The 23928-nt window shown below is 30.7% G+C and overlaps 1 protein-coding gene across 1 annotated transcript; it reads right to left on the bottom strand.

Annotated features, from left to right (window-relative positions):
• Window positions 1-264: 264 nt before the first annotated feature.
• Window positions 265-18631, bottom strand: LOC127723720 (monoglyceride lipase-like). The gene is made up of 8 exons (XM_052230473.1): window positions 18473-18631; window positions 13977-14083; window positions 12764-12903; window positions 11964-12074; window positions 11171-11260; window positions 7582-7634; window positions 5482-5644; window positions 265-3971 (listed from the first exon to the last, which is right to left on the bottom strand). Exons 1-8 carry the CDS (start codon window positions 18583-18585, stop codon window positions 3873-3875), a joined length of 876 nt encoding a protein of 291 aa, XP_052086433.1. The 5' UTR covers window positions 18586-18631; the 3' UTR covers window positions 265-3872.
• Between the last annotated feature and the right edge of the window lie 5297 nt (window positions 18632-23928).

The raw sequence follows: 23928 nt of genomic DNA, 5'->3' as shown, positions 1-23928 counted from the left end.
CACATCTTCTTATTTCTATGTAAACCCAAACCAGTTTCATTCAGAGTTACCAAACTTAATTAAGACTGAAATAGGGTTTTTTTAGTACATTTGTAGCAGAATTCATTATGGTTTGTCTATACAAAACAAAGAAAAGAACGTCCCCTGTAAGACCCTTCAAGCCATCTTTGGTCCAATTAACATTAAGCTTTCTGAGGTAATGATATTTATAAACAAAAAAAGATGCAACAACTCACACTAGCCCTTTAGTCAAAATAAGAGGTCTCAGTTAAAAAAAATCATTTAATATTACAATAATTATATTTCTTTAGATGATAGAAAATATTTATAAATCACAACACAATTATAAAGGAATGCATTGTTATGGAGACACCTCTTCATGGTTATTTCAAACTACAATTTCATTATATTACAGATATAGTATTACATATAATAACTAGATATGGATGTGTCCCCCACTTCCCCCCCTCTGCTCTGCCACATACTATAGAACTGACAAACAGTGATGCTGAAGTACAACTTGAAATTGTTTTGCTGTCTGTAAGACACAAACCATGGCCCCGCCTGACCATAAGAAATTATAAATTTAACACTATGTATGATGATCTATCTTTTATTTTTATTCTGAATGTCTACACTTGCAGGACTGAATGTCCAGCCAAAAGGTTTCAACTTTCCAGCTTTAGTAGTCACCCAAGTTCAACTTTCTATTTCCAGTGGTCACCAAGTTCAACTTCCCAGTATTGATTAAATATTGGTAGGCCAGACAAGTCAGACGATTTTGGCAAATGTATTTTTAACAATAAAACTAAAAGATACAAAACATCTAGTATACAATATTAAATATGAAAAAAATCCATCAGTCTATATTTAATTTCTAAAATATTAATAATAATATAAACAAAGAAAATATAAAAAATATAAACTTTTGATTAGTAGTTTCATATTAGTGAATAAATAAATTATAATTCTACACTTTTCTGACAAGAATGGCATGATCCAATTAAAATATAGCACTTCTTAATCAATAATTAATTCAAGACCATAAAGCAAAAAACTTAAAACATTTGATCAAAATTTAGTTTATTATTATACCTCACAGTATAATTGAATAAATCTATTGGCTAATAAAAGATCATGTGGTGTGAATTAATTTGGATGTTTTTGTCCAACTCGGCAGGGCCTGTGAATAACCTCAACAAATTGAACCGTCCCATGAATAACTGTATTATTCACTGAATGAGAGGCCAAATTGTGTGCCAATATTTGTACGGTATAATAAAAAAGTTACGACCCTAAGAGTTGGGAGATATCCAAAATTGTCAACCCTGCTAAGGGTTATTCCCCTTGGGCTAAAGCCCTCATGATGTTCTCTTGCCTATTTAGGTTTTACCTACTACACTCTACAGACCTAAACATTAGAATGTCAAAATGACTTTTTGAACAACAAAAGACATATTGACAAGCACTGTTTATAAACATGTTTTTTGTGGAAGACTTTTTTGACCTTTTGATGAGATTTTTTTTGTGTTGTTATGTTGCTGTCTCACTGATATATTTCTACATCTCTTTTTGTTCATTATTTAAGCTTTACAGTTTAATTCAGTTTCTTGTATTTTCCTCCATTAATAGTGGAGCACTACCCTAGGGTAAGTGTTGAAGACTATGTACACCTGCTCAACATGAAAGTAACAATAAAAATACCCGCATCCATTCACAATTAGAAATGTCATATGTAAAATTTGAGTGGTTTTTAAGAGAAATAGTATTTAAGGATGTTCGACACTCTTGTTTTTGACTTTTTGTCAGATATTCGGAATCCTCTAGTTTTATCCATGTAGTGCCATTAAAATTTTTGCCTGCTTACCCCTACTTTTCTTATCATAATTTTATTACACATTGTTAAAAAAAGCCATTTTTGAAAATCTTATAAAATCCTTATTTTTTCATAGTTTTTGAAAGAAAAACAGTACCAGTGTTAAATGTACAAAAAATCTAGAGATAATCATTTCCCGCCAAATTTTCAATTGTTTATATCCCCAAAACAAGGACTCAGACATTTTTTTCTGCTTTTTAAGTTCCCTTATTTATATACTTTCAATTTATAAAAGTCTTTGAAAAAGCTTGTTATTTTGAAACAGAGAAGCAAAGATCCTTAAGTTCAAAATATGCATTATGTTACAAAAATTTTGCATGATACATATACACAAGATAAAAAATGTGTACTATTACAACAAGAATGAGCAAAGTTTTTCCAAAATATTCATGCATACTTGAGGATATGTCTAATCAATCAAGAAGCTTGGAAAAATTACAACTTTGTACGAAACTTGTATTACTTTAACTTCATCTTTAAAATCATTTCTTATTTCTAAGTGTTTTTCTTTCTTTAAACAAAAGACAAGTTTTTCCCCTAGTAAAAAATATTAAATACAAAACTACAAGATTATGTAATTATGTTATTTAGTAATTTCTAGCTATTAATTAATAAACAAGTTTTGAAAAACAAATATACTAAAGAGCTATATCTAATTAATAATTATTAACAACAAAAATATTAACTAAAAAAATAGTGTCATAAATTTTAAACATGATTGATAATGTAACTTTCATGTTTATATATAATACAGTCATCTTGTTTACAATTTATTAAAATCACTATATAAACAAAACATGGGAGGCGTATGCTAATGTTTTTCTATATCAATTATTAATAATGTACAAAAACTACATTTTTGTAGGAAGGTATTACAGTAAATATAGTGGAGGTGGTGTAGGAGTAGACTGAAAAGGGTGTAAACTTCTGAAACTAACACACAAACAAAATTTTCAACATTTTTTTCCTTGCCAAAAAGAGGGAAGGCAACTGCCCCCTTGCCCCCTCTACCACCACTATTTCGCCCCTGAGTGCTACTCTTTGACACTCAATGATAATGAAAAGAAATTCTTCAAAGTATATCTGATTTAATGGAATATAAAAACTAGATGCTATGCCCTTAGGTTTTTTAAATAGCCTTCAATATTGATGGTCAAAGTTTCATAACTCAGGAAAAGTATATACACATTTTTTTAAATTTAATGGGAGCACCAATCCCAACCATGGTGTAAAGTTTAAAGAAAATTTATCCAAGCACACTTAAGCTATTGCGTAACATTGCCTTTAATCTGGCTGTTAAAATTCCATACCTCTGGAAAGACAAACAAATAAAATCTGAGCATCCTCATACTCAGAATTGGTGTGTGATATGTGAAAAATTTACTTAATTCTGACAGATGAAGTCCCATAACCCTAGAACTATGAAGCAAAAAAAAAAAAATGAATATAAAGGGAGCTATCTTCAACAATTAAAATATTCCATACAAGTTTCATGAAACTTGATCAAAGCCTTCATTAGATTTTTTATATATGTGGAAGAAAAGACATACAGAGAAACATAGGGACGGGCATCAATATACCATAATACGTCCCATCTATGTCAGGCGTAATAAAACAGTCGTTTGTGAGAAATAATATACAAAAATAAATTAATAAAAACAGACCCATATTCAATTTATATGCATAAATGTTTGTGATATATTTCTCTCTTGTAATAAATACAAATAAAATATAATTGTATAATTTGGACCCGTTACAAAAAAAGTTCAAATTAAAATCATCAAAAAACATATGATGGAATGTGAAGATTAGATAATATAAATTAATAAAAAAATGTAAACTTAAATATTTACAAATATTCCTCTGTTAAATAATGTTTTAAATTCTAGCATTATATCATATTCCTATGTTTTTACATAATTTATGCTAGTTACTCTATTTCATTTCATATTCAGACCAAAAATTTGAAATGGTAATTATATTTCATTCAAATAAATTACGATCTTTTTATCAACCAGTTCTTTATGTCTTCCAATACCACTTTTTTGTCTTCTTCTAATTCGTTGTGCAGCTGATGATAATGTCCTTTGTATACCTAAAATGAAAATATGAAATAAAAACAAAGATCAAAATATACACCCTTAGGTGATATTTTTTTAACAATATCTGCAAATATTTAGAAGATCCCCATTTAGGGCTATTCCATTAAAATGTATGTTGGAGGGTAGGAATGGACTTTCAAAATATCCCTACAACCAAGAACCAATTTTTAGATAATTTTGCATAATGGTTATAGACGCATACTGAAAAAAGACCAATGACCCATATTCAATAATTAAACTTCACTTCCTACCCTCCCACATACATTTTAATGGAATAGCCCTTATTCAAATGATCTCATTCTCTCACAAAATTTAAAATAGTCTTCCAAGCAATAATTATATTACCAAGTCAAATATTTACAGAATTAGTAATTTTTCACCCTTATCCAATTTCTCACTTTTTATATTCAATAACTGTAATAAAGGTACACAAGTCAGTTATGAAACGTTTGTATGCTGACCTAGGATTAGTGGATAGTAATAGTGTCAAGTTTGATTTCAATAATGGCAGGAAATTTGATGTCTGTTTTATATTAGCAATTTTCAGAACTGACAAAGAGCAATAACTCAAATTAAAACATAAAGTAGAAAATAATTGATTTCATCAATGTACAAGTGAAGTATGGTTATAACTATATGTTTACAACTATCCTTGTGCTGTCATAAACCAGTGTTCTCCCCAGGATTTTTGGATAGCACCAGGGTAACGTGTGCGGACAGCTTGGTGAAATATTTCATACAATCAGTTATAAACTAATAAATGTAAACAATTGTTTATTATCATCTGTCTTGGGCAATGCTTTGAAATTAGCTACTAATTACTATGTAAACTTTTGAGAAAATTTTAGCTAAAAAATTTCCACACAAAATAACAAGCTTTTAAAAAGACTGTAATAAATTGATAGTATATAAATAAAGGACCTTAAAAAGCAGAAAAAAAATGAAGAGTCTGTGTGCTTGTTTTCGAGATATAAGCCATTGAAAATTTGGCGGGAAATGATTCTATCTAGATTTTTCATACATTTAACATTGGTACCGTTTTTCTTTCAAAAACTATGAAAAAATAACAAGGATTTTATAAGATTTTCATAGATGACATTTTAAACTATATGTAATCAAATTATGTAAAGAAATGTAGGGGTAAGTGGGTAAAGATTTTTAATGGCACTACATGGATAAAACTAGAGGATTCTGAATGTCTGGCAAAAAAATTCAAAAACAAGAGGTGCATACATCCTTAACCGCAGGTTGTAACTCCCCAAGTAAATAAACTGTTATCACAGAGATATGTCTCGCCTTTTTGTAATTTTGATAATTAAAATAGCAATACTTTTAACATGTAAGTTATGCAAATATTCAAAGTCGATGAACCATGACTGAAGGTACATGGTTAAACAATCTCCATGGAAATGAGATGTGCCAATGCTAATACAACTGCATACCAAATACCATTGACTTATTATAAGTCAATTTATAAACTGAAATATTTTATTTCTACCATACCTTAATTTCTTTATCTGTACTTTTAGCAAGTGCATAAAACTTTTTGGAACCTTCTACGTCACAAAGTTTGTCCTCATCACCATGAAGTGTAAGGAAGGGCCCCTCGATCGTAGATTGTTTTTCCTTAATTGTGTCCATAGCTTTTAAGAAGCTGACTCCCCATCTACAACACAAGTAATCAGTAAAAGCATTATCTATTAATATTACTGTCAATTTGGAAATTATTTTGATGTTTTTATTATTGCGAAAAATGAGACAGGGTTGTGATCGTAATAATTTAAACTCACATTTTGGATTTTTTTATATGAATGAAGCGGAATTTTTCTTAGTATCGCAAAAATGATAATTGCATTTTGGTCTAAAATGATAAAAACCGCAATAATAAATGCACACAATAATTTCTGAATTTACAGTATTCGATAATTTATTAGTGTTTACTAGATATCAGCTTCATCTATAGATTTAGAGAGAAACAAAGGTGTTCTGATGCAGCTATTTAATTATATATATCTAAATGAGATATGGGTTTTACTCATTGTTGAAGGCCGTATGGTGACCTATAGTTACTATCTTCTACATCATTTGGTCTCTGACTGAGAGTTGACTCATTGGCAATCATAACACATTTTTATCTTTATACTACAAGTTAAAACAGTTCATGTTCTGTAGATTGGGAAATTATTGGGATGTCTTTATTAATGCGAAAAATGAATCAGTATCAAGTTCGTAATAATAAAACTCGCATTTATTATTTCAGTAGTGATTATTCTTCAAAAACATTTTTCAATCGCATTAATTAGATTTCACATTTTTGACAGTGGTCAAGGATTTGCAATTATCAATACATGCATTCATTTCTGAATTTACAATACATATATATACTATACATGTAATTACATGATCAACTTTAAGTTGTCTGCCTTCAATTAACAATTACACTTTATTTATTGCTTAATAACCATGAAAACTTCAGAAGTCCAATTTAATATTTTTACACCTAAACTTGGTAATCACAATGTAACTTATAATATAGGAAAATTAAAGAACCTTTGTGAGCACGCTCGCATACACCAGGCCTCCACATTGTCACAGGGCAAACAAAATCTCACCAGATTCCTAAGTTCAAAGACTCATAACTCTTACTAAAGTCAACTGATAAAAATTTCTTGAGGATATGCACATCTACATATTATGACATCCTTATTATCTACAAAGTTTCTGTTCAAATTCGGTTGAGTGGTTTCAGAGGAATTGCAATGAAAAACTATTGCAGTAGTATATTTAGGTCAAAATTCTAAGTTCAAAGGGGCATAACTCCTAGAAAAAAAGTTGAATCATAATGTCCTGTTGATATGCACATCTACATAGTATGTCCTATTTATCTACAAAGTTTCATTAAATTCTTTTGTTTGGTTTTAGAGGAGTTGCGATGACAAACTTTTGGCACAGTATATTTAGGCCAAAATTCTAAGTTCAAAGGGGCATAACTCCTAGAAAAAAAGTTGAATCATAATTTCCTGTTGATATGCACATCTACATAGTATGTCCTTATTATCAACAAAGTTTCATGAAATTCTGTTGTTTTGTTTCAGAGAAGTTGCAATGACAAGAACAGGACTGACTGACGGATGGATGGACAGATAGACAGACAGGCGGACAGATGGGTCAAAAACTTTATACACTAAAGAACTTTATTCCATGGGGTATAATTATGACATTGTGCATTACAAACACAGTGATTCAGTTAATAATCACTCAAGGAGTTGAGAAGTGGGGTCAATTTCACACTGCATACTGGGGATTGTGGGTGATGCACTCTGAAATATATACATAAATCAGTATGTTATTACTTCCTGTCACCAACAATCATCCTGATTCACAATGATTTACTCCAAAACCAGCAAGTCTTTACATATGTTTGGCTTCGCATTATCACAACAAAGTTAATGACATTAATCATTATAGAAAGCTCTGTCAAAACTTTGTAGTTATTTGACATAGGCAAAATAATGTGAGAATCAAATTTAATTTCTCACTTAAAAAGTGGTCAAAGAAGACCAAAGCCATAAATTTGACCTTTACAATTTATTCAATATTTACCTTGCCTTCAGACCATGATGCCAGACCAATGGATCATCATCATATTTTTTAACCTAAACAAAATGGACAGCAAATTTACACATTGCTTTCCTTTATACTTTAAAAAATAACTCACGTTTTATAACAAATAAGAAAAATAAAGATAACAAGAACAAATTTTGAAATAAGTATTCTGAAATTCAAATCCATTAATAAACGTTTTTTATTTTTTAAATATCAACAGATGGCAATTTCAAATATCATAATGACTATCACAATGAATTTTAACAAGACAGAAATATAACTGTGAATGTTATTGTACACAGATAAAAATAACAGCAAATTGTTATATGAAATAAAATAAATAATGATTTTATACATATTTTTGTTACTCAATGAAATATAATTTTAAGAAAAATAGTGTCCTGTGGATATTTCTCATTAATTGTTAATATACAATAAAACCATAATCATGTAGAAATACAAGAGAGTGCATACTTTGAGTCTATAAATCTTCAAAATGAAATTATTAAAAATCTTTTTTTTTTAATGATGTTTGGTTGCATAACTTTATTTATAAATAATATGAATTATGACGATTAATTTCTGAATTTTGTTCAAGTAATTAAATGATGTTTTTGAGGTCTAATAGTAAAAGTTCTCGGACAGACGTAAAATATAGCGAAATGAAGTCAAGTGACGGAAATGATCAACATCAACTCAAATCAAGTATTCTGTTCACAACTCAAAAAAGAAATGATACATTATCAAATACCACATATAAAATTTAGATTTTTGATAAAATGATTATTGACTATCTATAGACCTCAAATTAATAATGGCTGAACAGTAAAGAGTAACTGCAAAATGTTGAAAATAGTATTCTAGACATAAATGCAACTAATTTCACTAGCACATATATTTTCTAAATCTTATTCAGAGTTTTATATCTAGAAAAAAAAAGATATGGTGAGTTCATTCAATCGTTTTTCAAAAATATCCTATTTGGTAAGACAAGCACAGGCACTTGTCTCAATTTTTTTTTACCTATACCTTTAAACCAATATATAACAAAACATACTCAACTTGCATTGTAAAATGACACTCTGTAACAATTTTTTATTATTTTTCTATTCCAGAGTAATCTATCATAATAAAACTTATTACGCCTAGCTGGGCTGTCTTATTCAATTCATGACAGGCCTTTAAAGTACTACATCTCTTTATTTTCACATTTAACATGTTAAATTGAGACTTCTATTATAGTTTCGGAATTAAAGGAGCAAGTTTGATCTGTCTTGTTATTGCTTTTTTTTCAAATCATGTTGCACCACATGATTTTAAGTAGGTCAGAACCTTATTTCCTAATCAAATGCATATTTCAATGCACATTTTTTACAGCAGTTCCTAGTAATCAAAATATGTCTAAAAAAAATTAATATTAACATGAATTTATAAAGATATTAGGTACATTTTACCTTCTATACAGTTGATTATTCCACTTTGAAGTTACCTCAAACAACAGTGCTTAAACAAAAATGTTAGTATAATAAAGAAATTTAATAAAACAACATGAAAAGTAAGTGCAAGAGAAAGACATTAATATTAAACATGCATATTACTTATAAATATAACATAAAGTACATGTTACAAACACCCAGAAATACAGATATAATAAAATGCTCGATGGGCGCAGCTTGATACGACCGCAGAGGTCAAACCCTGAACAGTTGGGGCAAGTATGGACACAACATTCAAGCTTGATACAGCACTGAATTTGGATTGTGATTAAATATTTGACACAGCATAGGTTTCTGACACAGAATGAATGTGGTCTAAGAACTTAAAAATTTTAAATTTACCTATTCAAACCATATCATTATTATTTGCTTTTATATATAAATCAGAAATAACCAATTTAAAATGGAAAATTTTAAAGAAAAAAAAAATCCCTTCCCCACATTTTTTGAACCCCTTATGATTCATCACCCCCAAACTCAATCCCAGCCTTCCCTTTGTGGTATGGTACCTTGCAGTACAATTTCAGAGAGATCCATACACTTGAACACAAGTTATTGTCTGGAAACTAGAAACATGCTTGTTTTTAGGCCCCAAATTCCTAAACATTTAGGGCAATTACCCCCAAACTCAAACCCAGCTTTCCCTTTGTGATATGGAACCTTGTAGTACAATTTCATAAAGATCTTTACACTTACACACAAGTTATTGTCCTGAAACTAGAAAAATGCTTGTTTTTTGCCCCTTTTTGGCCCCTACTTCCTAAAATTTTGAGGCAATTACCCCCAAACTCAACTCCAGCTTTCTCCTTTGTGATATGGAACCTTGTAGTACAATTTCAGAAAGATCCATACACTTACACACAAGTTATTATCATGAAACTAGAAAAATGCTTGTTTTTTGCCCCTTTTTTGGCCCCTACTTCCTAAAATTTTGAGGCAATTACCCCCAAAATCAATCCCAGCATTCCCTTTGTGATATGGAACCTTGTGGTACAATGTCAGAGAGATCCAAACACTAACACACAAGTTATGTCTGGAAGTTACAAAAATGCTTATTTTTGGCCCCTTTTTTGGCCCCTAATTCCTTAACTGTTGGTACCATAACCCCCAAAATCAATCCCAACCTTCCTTTTGTGGTATTGAACCTTACGGTAAAATTTCATAGAGATCCATTCACTTAAACTAAAGTTAGAGTGCGAAAACCAATGTGTCTTCGGACGATGATGACGACGACGCCAACGTCATACCAATATACGACCGCAAAATTTTATAAAAATGCAATATCTTCTCTAATATCATAAGTGAATTCCTTGATATTTGAATTAATTGTTAATATAACACAAAGTTGTGGAAGCAGTATAGCTATTTTTATGGTCTAAGAAAATCTGAATAAAAATTATGAAGCAAGTTAGAAGATAAATATAATTAATTTTACTATCATGACATCATAACTTTCAAATAATGAGATTAAGCACTATAAAAGAATTGATAAATTTTAATGACTATTACACTGTACATTAAAAAGATTTTTCCTTTGAAATTTTACATTTTAAATCTCCGATGAGCTGACTTGAATGATCCCCATGCATTCATGGTAAAGAATTGACATGTAAGAGATTCTGGCCCTTTGGAACATCTATTTCAGAAAGAGATTGATTTTTTTTTACAAGTATTTGACTTTTAATTATGTAAACATATCTATCTCAATACACTTACAAAAAGTTACTTTTATTCCAATCTTAATGAAGCACGAAACACTTATATATTCTTAGCCAAAATCAACAACAACGAAAATCTAAAGCAACAACTAGCTTTTGAAAAGCAAGTTAGTAATACTGTAAACCAACTATTTTCATGGATATTTTTTTCGCATTGATTCCATTCTAGTCGATTTCGCAGCAATTGATTTTTCACAATTTTTTAACTTTGTTAGTGTATTAATATAATAAAAGATCTAATTTGACATAATTGTGAAGATTAATATTCGCATTATTTTTTCTACTCGCAAATTTCATGAAAATAAGTTGGTTTACAGTAATAAAGCAAATATCAGTCAGATTAGTTGAATATGTACAACATGGTGAGTTTACCACAGCAGAATCTCTTGACAAGTCTTTTGAATCAAGCTTTATGACACAAAGTTGTGGAAGGACTTTAGCTGCTATTTTGCCTAAGAAAATCTGAAAAGAATAATGCAGATAAAATTTTTGAGATGAAAAATAATGGCAGATGTTAAATGCAGAACACAACACAACTTTTTTCAACTTTTTTGTGGTCTTATAATTTGGGGGGAGAGGGAGTGGGTGTGGGTAATATGTTAAATATTGTGACCATCACTGACCAATTAACAAAAATAAGACAAATGCTGAGATTGGTAAAGATATGAGTTATTGCTAAATAATATTGTCCAGTAAATGAAACTTTTATCTTTGACCTACTAACAAAAAATCAATAAGGGTCTTGTTTCTTTTTTCAAAACCATTCACAAGCTACATGCCAGTTTGGTGAATGTTGGACAAATGGTTAAAAAGATATCATCTTTAAATCAAACTTTTCTCTTATTTCAGTCTATCAATTGTTATTGTGACCTTGACTTTTGAATTTTGACCAAATGACATAAAAATAAAAGGGTCTTCTTCATATAATGGGGCATTATCAAACCAAATTTGACATATATGCTACACTAGTTGTCTTTCTCAATGAACTGTTTAATGAAGACAATGTAGATAAATGGTACGTTTCTTAATAAACATTACCAAAAACTCCAGACAATTATGTTGCATCATTGAATTCTTTGAAATTACTTGTATAATCGATAGTAGATCCTTAAAATAATCAGAACCACAGACATCCTCAAATGCCTTAATCTTCAAAAATACTCACCTTAACTGGAGATGCTGCATCAGGACTTGGAATGAGTGCTGGGCCAATTAATATTACACCATTAAAGTAATCTGGTCTCTCTAGTCCACATAAAACAGAAATGGTCCCTCCCTACATAAAAAGGAAAAAGATGAATTAATGATGTGTTATGATAGAGAATATACTTAAAATAAGATAGATTTTTCTTTGATGTGATTATTTTTCCCTCATCACATGACTTGTTATTTATTTTGAATTGTAAGCTTCAAGCTTTAATAAATAAATATTATTATACAGAATAAAGGAAACGAGAAAATTGAAATTTTAATACAATAGATTAGACTGCTAAGTTTTAGATATTAATAAATGAAGCCCTGCTTTTATATAAAGTTATAAAGAGACATAACTCAAGAATGTTCAAATTCGAACTTGATCTGTGTTTTGTGTTAATAAGCATTATGTACAAGTTCCATAACAATTGGTTGAGGCAAACTAAAGTTAGGGAACAGAAACTTATTTTGGGAAGTACCGACATATGGACGTATAAGACAGACGGACAGACAAGGGTTACGCTAAATGCCCCCTCCACCACAGCGGGAACATAAAAATCAACGTTGTGATTGCCCATGAGATCAAACTACAAATCTTAAAGTGCTATGGGTTTTGTATATGGAATTTCAATATCTAGATGCATGTCTGAAGAAAAATATACTAGTAACACATGAGTAACCAATCAGGTGATAAATACACATTTGCTAAAAATCTTTTTACTAGATCTGGCCATTTTGGTAATTTATACTGAGTATATAGTTAATAATTACCATAGAATGACCAATAATAAAGATAGGAGTATTGTCAGGAAAGTTTTTCTTCACTTCATCCACATGCTGGAATACATCATTTACATATGTGTCAAAAGTCTCTACATGAACTCTATCTCCTTCACTCTGTCCATGACCAACTGTAACAAATAGTCAAAGTAAAAACTGTAAGAAGTTAAAACCCAAATATTGTTTCATAAATTAATGTAATTAAGACATCTTCAGTTTTATAAAGTTATTTAACGCTTTTTCAAAAGATACTAAATATCAAACTAGAATTGTTATTAATACAGACATTGATCATGTTAATTTAACAATAAGCATATAATCAAAGAAATATTTAAAATAATGAAAGATTTTACAAATAACTTTAGAAAAAAGACAGAATCAAATCTTGTGTTATTTGGGCCAGGTTTGAATTAATGAATTGTCTTACAGATTTTTGCCAGAAAGGAAGAAACTCACAAAGGATTCAAAATCTATATCATTTATGTACAAGGCCTCCATTTTGTTCTGAGAACATTTTGTAACAGAATGTAATTTCAGATGTGCTTACCCTTCCTGAGCACCTGAGATCATCCCAATACTTTTTGTGTGGTTCCTTTGCTCAGACTTTATTTATTATTTAGTGTTTTGTAGACTACCTTTGTTAGTCTTGTATTATTTTTAATTTTAGTTTCTTGTGTATAATTTGGAGTTTGGTGTGGCGTCCGTTGTCGCTGGACTGGTATACGTTTGTTTGGGGGCCGGCTGAAGGACGCCTCCGGGTACAGGAGTATCTCGTTGCATTGAAGACCCATTGGTGGCCTTCGGCTGTTGTCTGCTCTATGATCGGGTTGTTGTCTCTTTGACACATTCCCCGTTTCCATTCTCAATTTTATGTTTCTTTTTTTGTTGTTTTTCATTTTTTGCCATGATTTTATCGATCACGCTTCACCTTGTGAGCTTTGATTTTCACTGTGGTATCTTCTGCCTCTTTTTTAATTATCAATTGTGATATGATTCAAGCCTGGATATATGTAAATAAGTTTTTGAGGTGAGTTAGTCATGTTAGTGTAGAAAACGAAACCTATAACAAGTTTTCTTTGGGTGTTGCGCCAGCAAGAACATGATAACAGAAAAAATTTAAATAGGCTGACAGACAATGTATAATCCATCAGTCTGCTTTAGCTTCCCCAGTACGGGGTCTTATAACTGAACAGTTAAAGTTTACCATGATCATGTGCAAAAACATAGAATCCATTTTCTATCAAGTACATGGCAAGTTCTGTGTAATATAGGCAATGTTCTGCTGCTCCATGACAAATGAATACAAGTCCCCTACAAGGTAAACATGTCATTTAATAAATATGTTTGATCATATACAATATAAGAAATATCATGAATATCTAAGCCCTACTCTACCATGTCTACATAAAAGAATTACCTAGGCAGAAACAAATATCTTGTTTGAGGAAGTGACATTGCATATTTTGTAACAACAGGCTCAAATTAGTTGGTATCTCTCACATATAGCAGTACCAAGATATCATTATGCTACAAAAGCTGAAAATTGTCAAAGTCCAAAAACTCCTCCATAAGTCAGTCACATGGTCAGCATGGTCAGGGGCATGTAATACTCATACAAGTCATGTTTATTTATTTCAAGATGTAAGTAATATTTACTTGTATATAAGCATGATAAGTAAATTTGAAGATTTTCATTTTATTTTCAAGGTTTGAATAATCTCCCTTTAATCCATGTGTAATCTTTTCCAAAAATTTTACAAGTAAATTTTTTTTGCAATCCCTTAAATTCTCAAGTTTTGGGAGTTCAAAACATGCCTAAACAATTTTTTTTTAGTTCAACCTGTCATCTCAACAACTAAGCAAAGGAATCTACTGTGCACAGATGTTAAGTAACTGCACAAAGCCTTCAAAATTACCTGCAGGAGGCTTGTAAATGAGCAGTATTTTGAAGATAACAGATATAGAGCATAGCCAGAAAACCTCAAACTATAACACCTTGGACAACCTTATCTTGGAGGAGTGCACAACAATTCATACCTGGGCCTCCAGATTATTACAAAAAAATACAAAGCAGAGATGAAGGATGTAAAATGTATCAACACAATGGCAGTGGAGGTTTAACATGTAAAACCACCCACACTTGACATGCTTGACAATGCTTGAACATGTTGAAAGTAGAAGAAAATACTTAAGACTCAGACTGGTGATGTTGTGCAAGGTGGTTCTAGCAGATCAATTTGTCAATAAACAATTGCAAAGACCTAGAAAATGAAGTAAAACTTAAAACATTCAAAAACTGTGACACATCAAACCTTTGTGACAGTTAAATGTGTAAAAACTCTAAAAGCCTAACTGTTACTAGAGGAAACACACACTAATAGAATACTGGAATCATCTACATATTTTACAATGTAAAACAGGAAGTGGTCTGAATCAAATCTGTGGAAGCCTTGAAATCAGCCATGGATGGGCTGCAGGAGTTAAACTATTTGCATTCATCCTGCTGTGAAAAAAGCAGTTGCTTCAATGAACTATTACCAATACATGTACAGATCAAGCAATATCAGCCGAAACAGCAATTACAGAAAACCTGATTGTTATCAAATCATCTCTTAATCTCTCATGTCTCTTGAACCTCAAAGATGCAGAATTTGGAAGCATTCATCCTATTTGGAATACTTGTTGATCTGAACCTTACTCCACATTGCATGCCTGCATCAAATCCAAACTAGTGTGTAATACATATACTCTTCAGTGTGATAAGGAATATAAAGTGTTCATCAGGGACAGTGTTAATTCGAAATGGAGCTTAATAATGAACTTTAACAGGTCAAATGAAATGAGTCCCAGTTTCGTACGTGTATATATCATTGGATGTACATATTCTCGTGTGTAAATAGGCGTGGTGGTAATGTGTAAAAACGTAAATATTATAGTGTATTGGATTAGAAATCTCACTGAAAAGTGGGTCGTCTGATATAGGCGGAACAGTACAGACTAAAGTAAAGTAAAAGCAGAGACATATAATACAAGAGATTCGCAACTCTAGTAGAGTCTATATAACAGCCAATGAAATGACGTGGCCACCGGAAAGCCGATTAATCCGATGGATTTATGGGTAATAACCCGTATTGTTGTGTAAAAGGTTCTACGCCTCACGATTTTTCTAATGGATAATGCCGATACCTTTCACAGCTAAAGCATGCAAGTATATTTAAAAGTTACAAAAAACTTATTCTAATAATTTTTTATTGATAAGATGTGTTCTAATGATGAGATTAATCAAATACAAACAAAGTTAAAACTCGGCCCATTTTACTTCACCTATTGCCGTAGAAACCATTTGATCTCCCAATTGTTTTCTTAAAACTTGAAAATATGCTAATAAATATATAATTTTATGGGCCAATAGTACTCCCAAATGTTGTTTCGTGACTGAAAATAAGACTATTTTCGTAAAATTTGAAACAACAATGTGGCGATTTTTTCTGATTGATACCCGAAATTTTTTATTAAACTGGCTAAATATTGAAATTGTTCATGGACAAATTTCCTTAAATCAGTCCTTCTTTTTTGTGCACTATGAAATTTATAGCCTGCATTTTGTTAGACATTTTATTCATTTTTCATTCTGTTTATAGCAAAGTTGTTTATTTTCTCCTATTCTGAAGTTATTGTTTTTTTTTTCTTCTTTTTAGGGTGCCAAAGATGAACGAATGCAGTAAATTTACAAAAGGAGTAAAATTTTCCTAGTAAAGAAAACCTTCTGCTGGTCGTAATATTATGAATGAGCTTCATATGCATCTGCTGTCGTTTCAGACTACGCTTCTCGTTCAAAACATGAACCTAATTCATTTTTAAATTAAAATCGTATTGAGGACATTAATTTCAATGGTGACTGCAAAAGATATATATATATATGTTTGTGGTATATCATCTTTTCCATAAGTTTATTGTTTTCTGTTTGGTATTTAATTAATATTAAGATCCATTTTGTTAGATCTGGTGATCAATTTATTTGGCAATCGCCAATGGCAGTCAGCAGGGTTTAAGAACATCAGTTGTTCGACCTGTTAGTCAAATGCGTTTTGTTAAAATAGACTTTTTCACTTTTTTTGGTCTTTTGGAAATTGTTGTTTGTGCTTTATTTAGACCCCTCTACCAAGAAATTTGTTTTACATGCACACGTATAAAAATTGCGGTTTTTATCCAACGCAATCATAGGTTTGAACGTTGTTTTCAATTTAGACTTTTATATATATATATATATATATATATTTGATAATAAAAGATTTTATTTACACTAAGGATTTGTATATGTATACACATAAACAATCTTACTTTTAAATTGCCATCTCTTTACCCGAGAATAAAAAGACAAAAACCGCTACAAATGATTAAAAGACAAAAACCACTACAAATGATTGTCTCGTGGAAACAAGGTTATAAAATACTTTTTAAATAGTGTCTTCCGTGTTGCTTTGATGTATGACCTGTGTTTTTTTATAGATGTTTTGTTGCTTCGAGGACACACATATCCATCTATGTATGCAGTATTGTCAATTGTTTTTGTTGGTGGGTCTCTCGCTTATGTTTTCGTCCTTTTCACTATCAACAAAGAGTTCGTTATCAGTTTATTCAACTAGGAGTATATCTAAGTCGTAATATTAAGATTGTCATCCCACGAAATTAAGATTGTCATCCCACGAAATAAAATCGGAATTTTCCATATTGCGTGCACATGAATGAAGCTTTATTCAAATGAGAAATTAATTGTAATTTTCTTAAATATTAATTCTCAATACACACTTCGAACATGAAGAAACCATAAATTTACCGACAATCATTTAAAAAAACAACTCAATGCAAGCCTTTTTGATAAAACTGTCAAACAACACTTAGAAATCAAACATTTACCGACAATCCTACAGAAAAAAAACTCAATGAAAGCCCAATAAATGAGGAATATAAAAATAAATAAAATTTTAATAATTTATAAATATCAAGAATAAAAAACAAAGCCTATCATGATTAACAATTAATTAACAAATAAATTAAGTTTTTTTCCATATTAATTAATTATACATTTTGTGAATTGTATTTTTGGAAAGAGTGTGGACACCTGTGGTGTGACAACTTCTTGTTTACAAGGTGTCAATTAAAACTCATTATTTATAACATGTTCGTGATTTACCTGGTCATCGAATAATTCAAACCTAATATACATGTCACACTGTGAAATTATGTCTCCGAGACAGGTGTATATTCAATAGAAACCCATTATGTAACTATCAAATAAAATGAACTCTGACACAATTTATCAAGTGTTAATTATTTAATATCAGTTTTTTTTTATATACAATATCAAATTATGTCTCTTTTTCAATAATACAAATCTAAAATCAAAATTACATTAAAATAAATAATTATATATGTACTCAAATTATATCTAATTAATTATGATAAATTTAACACTGAAACAGTTTATGTTATGCTTAAACATTCGTCCTTACTTCGAGTACTTTTAATACTTTTATTAATGACTTTATTACCTAAGGAGATCTCGCGAGGTTTAACTAGTGGCCGCGTGTTATTACGGGATTTCGCCGAGTTGCGAATCTCTTGTATTATATGTCTCTGGTAAAAGTTAAAATGAATCTACGTCTTCTTCACTACTTTCATTCTAAATGAGCACATTACCTAGTTGAACTATTGTCTGCTTGTTGTTCTTCGTTCCAGTAACGACAGTATAATTTTTTACCATTATTATTTACAATTTTCTTCTCAAATCTTTCGCTCGTATCGGTTGTCATTTTCAGGGACACTACAACGATGGGGGATAGAAACTAGTCAATCGATTGCGTGAACTTGTAATATTTATAATCTTCCTCCTATAAAAAGATAATCAATGGTCATATAGTTCCGTGTATAATTTTAGAAATTCAAAGCTTATCAAAGATAAAGAGTTAGATGCACGTAGATGTTTTGAATTACAGTACATTTTTTAAATTTTCACCTTACTTTACCGGGACCTGACTACAGACCTTCTAAAAGTCAAGCTGACCACACGGACGATACACGCACGGACGATACACGCACGGTGAATGCACGATCCATGATTCACGCACGATGAGCGATGAGCGTTACACGGAGGATTAACGAAAAATTAATGATGAATGATGAATCCACGATACACGCACGGTGAATGATGAATGATGAACGCACGATACACGCACGGTGAATGATGAATGATGAACGCACGATACACGCACGGTGAATGATTCATTGACGAATGAACGATCAGCACTTAACACACGATTCGTAAATCCATTTTATTAAGAATGGCATTTAAAATGGATATATGAAAATTAAAATGTATAAGGATTGGTCGGCAATTTTACTTAACATTCAATGTCGTAAATAAATTAATTTTCGTATATCTTTTAGTGTATTTCCGATACATGTATCAATGAGTGTTGTCAAATTATAAAACTCATCGATTTTTATAATTCAACTTAATATTTAATAAGATAAAAAAATTATTTATAAATTGTTACATTTCAAAGAGGGGCGGATCGACCATTTTTAAAAAGGGGGTTCTTAACCCATGATAAACTGAAGGGGTGGTTCAAACCATATGTCCCCATTCAAAAGCATTGATCGTAAAAAAAAGGGTGTTCCAACCCCAGAACCCCCCCCCCCCCCCCCCTTTTGGATCTGCCTTAATTTGTAACCTTATCTAATTTTTTGATCATTTGTTTTCGTTCAGAATGTATGAAATATTTGCCACTGGACATTACGCACCCATCAATCCAGGCGGAGAAAATTTACAGATTTAACATTGTTGTTCTAATATTTAGAGTTATTATGTATATATCTATATGAAAAAAAACGTGCATCGTAAATACAACATTGCAAATAATACTTTTTAAAAATTCCCATTATAAGACTTAGGACTTTTTTTAGTATTTTCGACGGGATAATGAAGTTTTGAGAATTTCCCGGCCCATAGAAAATACCCGAAAGAGACAAAGGAAAGCCCTTTTAGATAAACAAAACGTCTAAGATGGGTACGTCTAAACACCGCTCAGGACCTCCTGAGTGCACTCAGGACATACAATGTGCACTCAGGACCCTTTATAGTCATCGTATTTGCACACAGGATGGATGGATATATTTGTTACACGCTGCTTATTTAAGAGTTAAATTTTGGTACAACTTGAAATCGAACTTAGATAGATATGTTAATTCTTATGAAATAATGAGGGCACGTGTCACTAATTACACAACTATACTGAGCCGTGAATTATCCAATCAACAAAATTGATTGGATTATCTTTATTGTTGTTTATGAATTGTGTTGTTAGTACTGTGTTACGTTTAAAATGAATAACACGATGTTATTAAGTTTTGTGAAAGTTGCAGTGTAGAGACTGAAAAACATTTCCTTATGGAATGCACACTTTATGACGATATTCGATATAACCTTTTTCATGAATGTTCAAAATTTATTCAAGATCTTCACAGCCTTGATATAGATAACAAATTTATTGAAATTATGAACTGGTCCTATATTTTCAATGACAATATTTAGAACTTAACCTTAATAAGACAGATCAGTATTTATTTATATGATTTGCTAAGTCTAATATCTTGGCTGCGTACGTGCTGTCTTGGTCTTTTCCTTTGGTTTGGCTTACGAGCAAGTTTTGGGGGTTTTGGCACTTCAAACTCTGTGCACGAAGACTTAGTCGTGGTTCGAACGGATTTCGTTTACTTACAAATTATTTAGAAATAATACCCAAATATGATAATTTTCAGAAAACGGAGACAATTTAATTTTTTAGAATTTATTTTCACATTGGAATTCGTTCAAGGCTTGTATTACAGCTAGACAAGAACAACTTTAATGAGAAAGATAAATCCTAATAAATGCGGATTTTTTTAACATTCGTATTACTCAAGAATGAAATTACTGGACAAGAACGATAAAAATGAGAAAGAACACTAACTATATGAGATTTGATTATTTGAAAAGCGTATTTTGGCAAGTACGGCTTCTACAGTTAAGAACGGGTTCCATTTACAAAACTAAATCTTAATTCATGAAAAGTATGACAAATTTATTTCCCTTTTCAAACTCGTTCAAGGGATTTATTACTGGACAAGAACGAGTTACAATAGGGGAATAAATCTAAATGAAATTTTGATTGAATCGTTATGTTATACATACACAGCCTCTCATTGGTCAAAAAGTGTTAATTATTTGAATGAATCTCAAAGACAAGAAAATAGAACAAAACACACACACACAATTATATAAATAAGAATTAGAACGCAATGATACCAATATTTTTTTTTTATATTCATTGCTATTTTTAGTGAGTGATCAGATTAACTGTTAGCTTGAAAGTAAATTATAAATGGTGTTTCACCGATTCTTTTTTTTACTATGGAACAATGCAATTAAAGTCTATTGTAATATATCTAGAGATATGAAAATACGAAAGAATTATTCTTCTTAATTTTTGAACTTGTTTGCCAATCTTACTTGTATGAGGTCAGTACCATCACTAATCACTCCTAATTATTAAAGATCAAACGACCTAATCAACATGATAATTGGTATTCAATGTAATCATCGGTCATGCCTGACATATTTCATAAAAACGGCGCGTGCCGATGAAAACCTTAATAACTTTTTAAATATAAATTGATTTTATCAAAACAATAATTATAAGATGAAAAATTAAATTATCTATCGAATGCATACCTTCACCACTAACCAAAACATATATTTCATGTCCTGAGTGCACTTTGTATGTCCTAAGTGCACTCAGGAGGTCCTGAGCGGTGTTTAGACGTACCGGTCTAAGATGGCCATTTCATTTAATATTATTTCATAATGTGGTGTATACTTAATGATTCGGACATCTGTGTCCCTGGATCTGAACAAGGATTTGTATAATCTAAATTTTATCATGTCATGTCATTGTGTATTATTACTTATCAAATATGATTTCATGCTATATAATGTCATTTCCGTATTTGATAAAAAAAAAAAAAAAAAAAAAATCCAATAAGTATTGATTTTTTAATATATTTGTATAATAACTATTTAATTAGTTGACATGCGCCGATGTTGTCGACACGGTAAGACTTTAAATATCAACGAATACGTGTTATCTCTGCGGTCAAGCGTAACCGGGAGTTTAAGACATGCGTTTTTAATTGGAATGATAAAACCGATCCCGACGGCCCCTAAATAATCACTAAAACGGAACTATATAGAACAATGACAAATTCAATATCAAAAATGTCTGCGGACGAATTTTCGAGAACCAAATTTAAAGTGTGAAATAATTAGTCGTTTTATTCCTATTACATTTAGTCTTGTTTTTAAATAATAAACATTCAATTGGATGTCATTCTCTTTATCTCTCTCTATGATGTTTTTGCAGACAAAAACAATTCGCAGAATTAATCTAAATAGTCAGACCAAGGAGGTCATATAACCTCCTTGGTCAGACCATGGAAGTATAATATAATACTTCCATGGTCAGACATTAAACTCTCTCTCTTATAAAACTTTTAGCATTAAAACCTAATTGCATGAAATTGAATAAGTATGTTATTATTCTCATCACTTTGGTTTAAACAATATTTATTCAGATAAATCAACATTAAACGATATTATACAAATGAAATAATATTAAGGATTCAGAAACAAGCAATTTGCTTTTACAAATCTGTCTCCTTTTACAAAAAATAATACACTTATTGGACAATACATAAATATAAATACTGGCATGCTCTGTAATAAATATATCAATATGAAAAAAGGTGAAAGAAGAAGAAGAAGAAGAAGAAGAAGAAAAAAAAAAATAATTAATGAGAAAAGAAAAAAAAAAAAAAAAAAAAAAAAAAAAAAAAAAAATAAAAAAAATAAATAAACATGAATTATTGTAATCTATACGGTGTGAAATGCTTGGGTTTCTATTGAATGATGAAGCATTAACATCAAGGGTTAAAACGTTTACTTTTAATAATATATTTCTGCACCAAACTAAATAAAAGACTATTTTGCTCATCCGAGAGTACCGTTGATCCAAAAAGCAAAGTTTTTGTGTTAACTTGGACAGGAAGAACTGAAACAGAATCTAATAGTTCATGTCTTAAATCAGTGTATATGGGACAAGATAACAGGAAGTGAGAATTTGTTTCTACATCACCACAACGACAATTTGGAGAGTCTACCAAATTACGAACGAATAGGTGAGAATTCAATGAACTTGAATCCATTCTTAAGCGAGCATGAAGAATTTGACCAAAACGATGTCCTATATAATAATACGCTGGGACCTTACAATTTTGGGTACTAATTTGTTTTTTGAATAATGATAGAGATTCACATTTTCTTATGTTTAAGTTAAGAGTGTTCCATAGTTTTGTTGTTGCTGGGATGAAATATTCAGAATATAAACGGGTCCGAGTATTGACTTGTGTAATATTATTTCTTTGTCTTGTATTATGATCATGCCTACTTCCTACTGAATCGGGCAATAAGTCTCTTAAATACTCTGGGGTTTTATTATTCAAAATTTTGTGATAATGAATTAATCTATGATTGCGTCGTCTTTCAGATAATTTTTCCCATCGAGTTTCAACATATAAATTGTTTATACTGGTAAGTTTAGTACCCCCCGTGACGATACGCGCTGCGTCAAGCTGAATATTTTCAAGTTTAGCAATCAAATTCTGATTTTGAGAGTCCCAAACGACATCGGCATATTCAAGAATTGGGCGAACAAATGATATGTAAATTTTTTCAAGTGTAAACCTATCAAGAACATTTTTCATTTTTCTCATTATATTTATTCTTTTATAAGATTTAGAAACTATGTATTCAATATGGTCGTTCCAGGATCCGTTGTTAGAAAAAAAGACACCTAGATGTTTGTGTTTACTTACTGTTTGTAGCTCTTGGGTATTCATATTTAATGGAGGATGAAAGGGTCTATTTATTTTTTTTGAAATTATCATACTTTCAGTTTTTTGGGCATTAAAATTCACAAGCCATTTTTTTGACCAATTATAAATCTTATCTAGATCGTTATTTAAAATTGTAGCTGTTTCTGTTGGATTGTCAACCATAA

Source organism: Mytilus californianus, unplaced genomic scaffold, assembly GCF_021869535.1.
Source record: "Mytilus californianus isolate M0D057914Y unplaced genomic scaffold, xbMytCali1.0.p SCAF_1, whole genome shotgun sequence".
Taxonomy (NCBI): domain Eukaryota; kingdom Metazoa; phylum Mollusca; class Bivalvia; order Mytilida; family Mytilidae; genus Mytilus; species Mytilus californianus.
Note: the sequence above shows the minus strand (reverse complement) of the source record. Positions and strands in the feature narration are given on the sequence as shown.

Coding starts and splice junctions, on each gene's coding strand:
- LOC127723720 (XM_052230473.1), bottom strand. CDS start 18,585: ATGACAACCGATACGAGCGAAAGATTTGAGAAGAAAATTGTAAATAAT. Junction 7,635..11,170: donor TGTCAAGAGATTCTGCTGTG/GTAAACTCACCA, acceptor CATTTTGTTTAG/GTTAAAAAATATGATGATGA. Junction 5,645..7,581: donor CATCATGGTCTGAAGGCAAG/GTAAATATTGAA, acceptor CTTGTGTTGTAG/ATGGGGAGTCAGCTTCTTAA.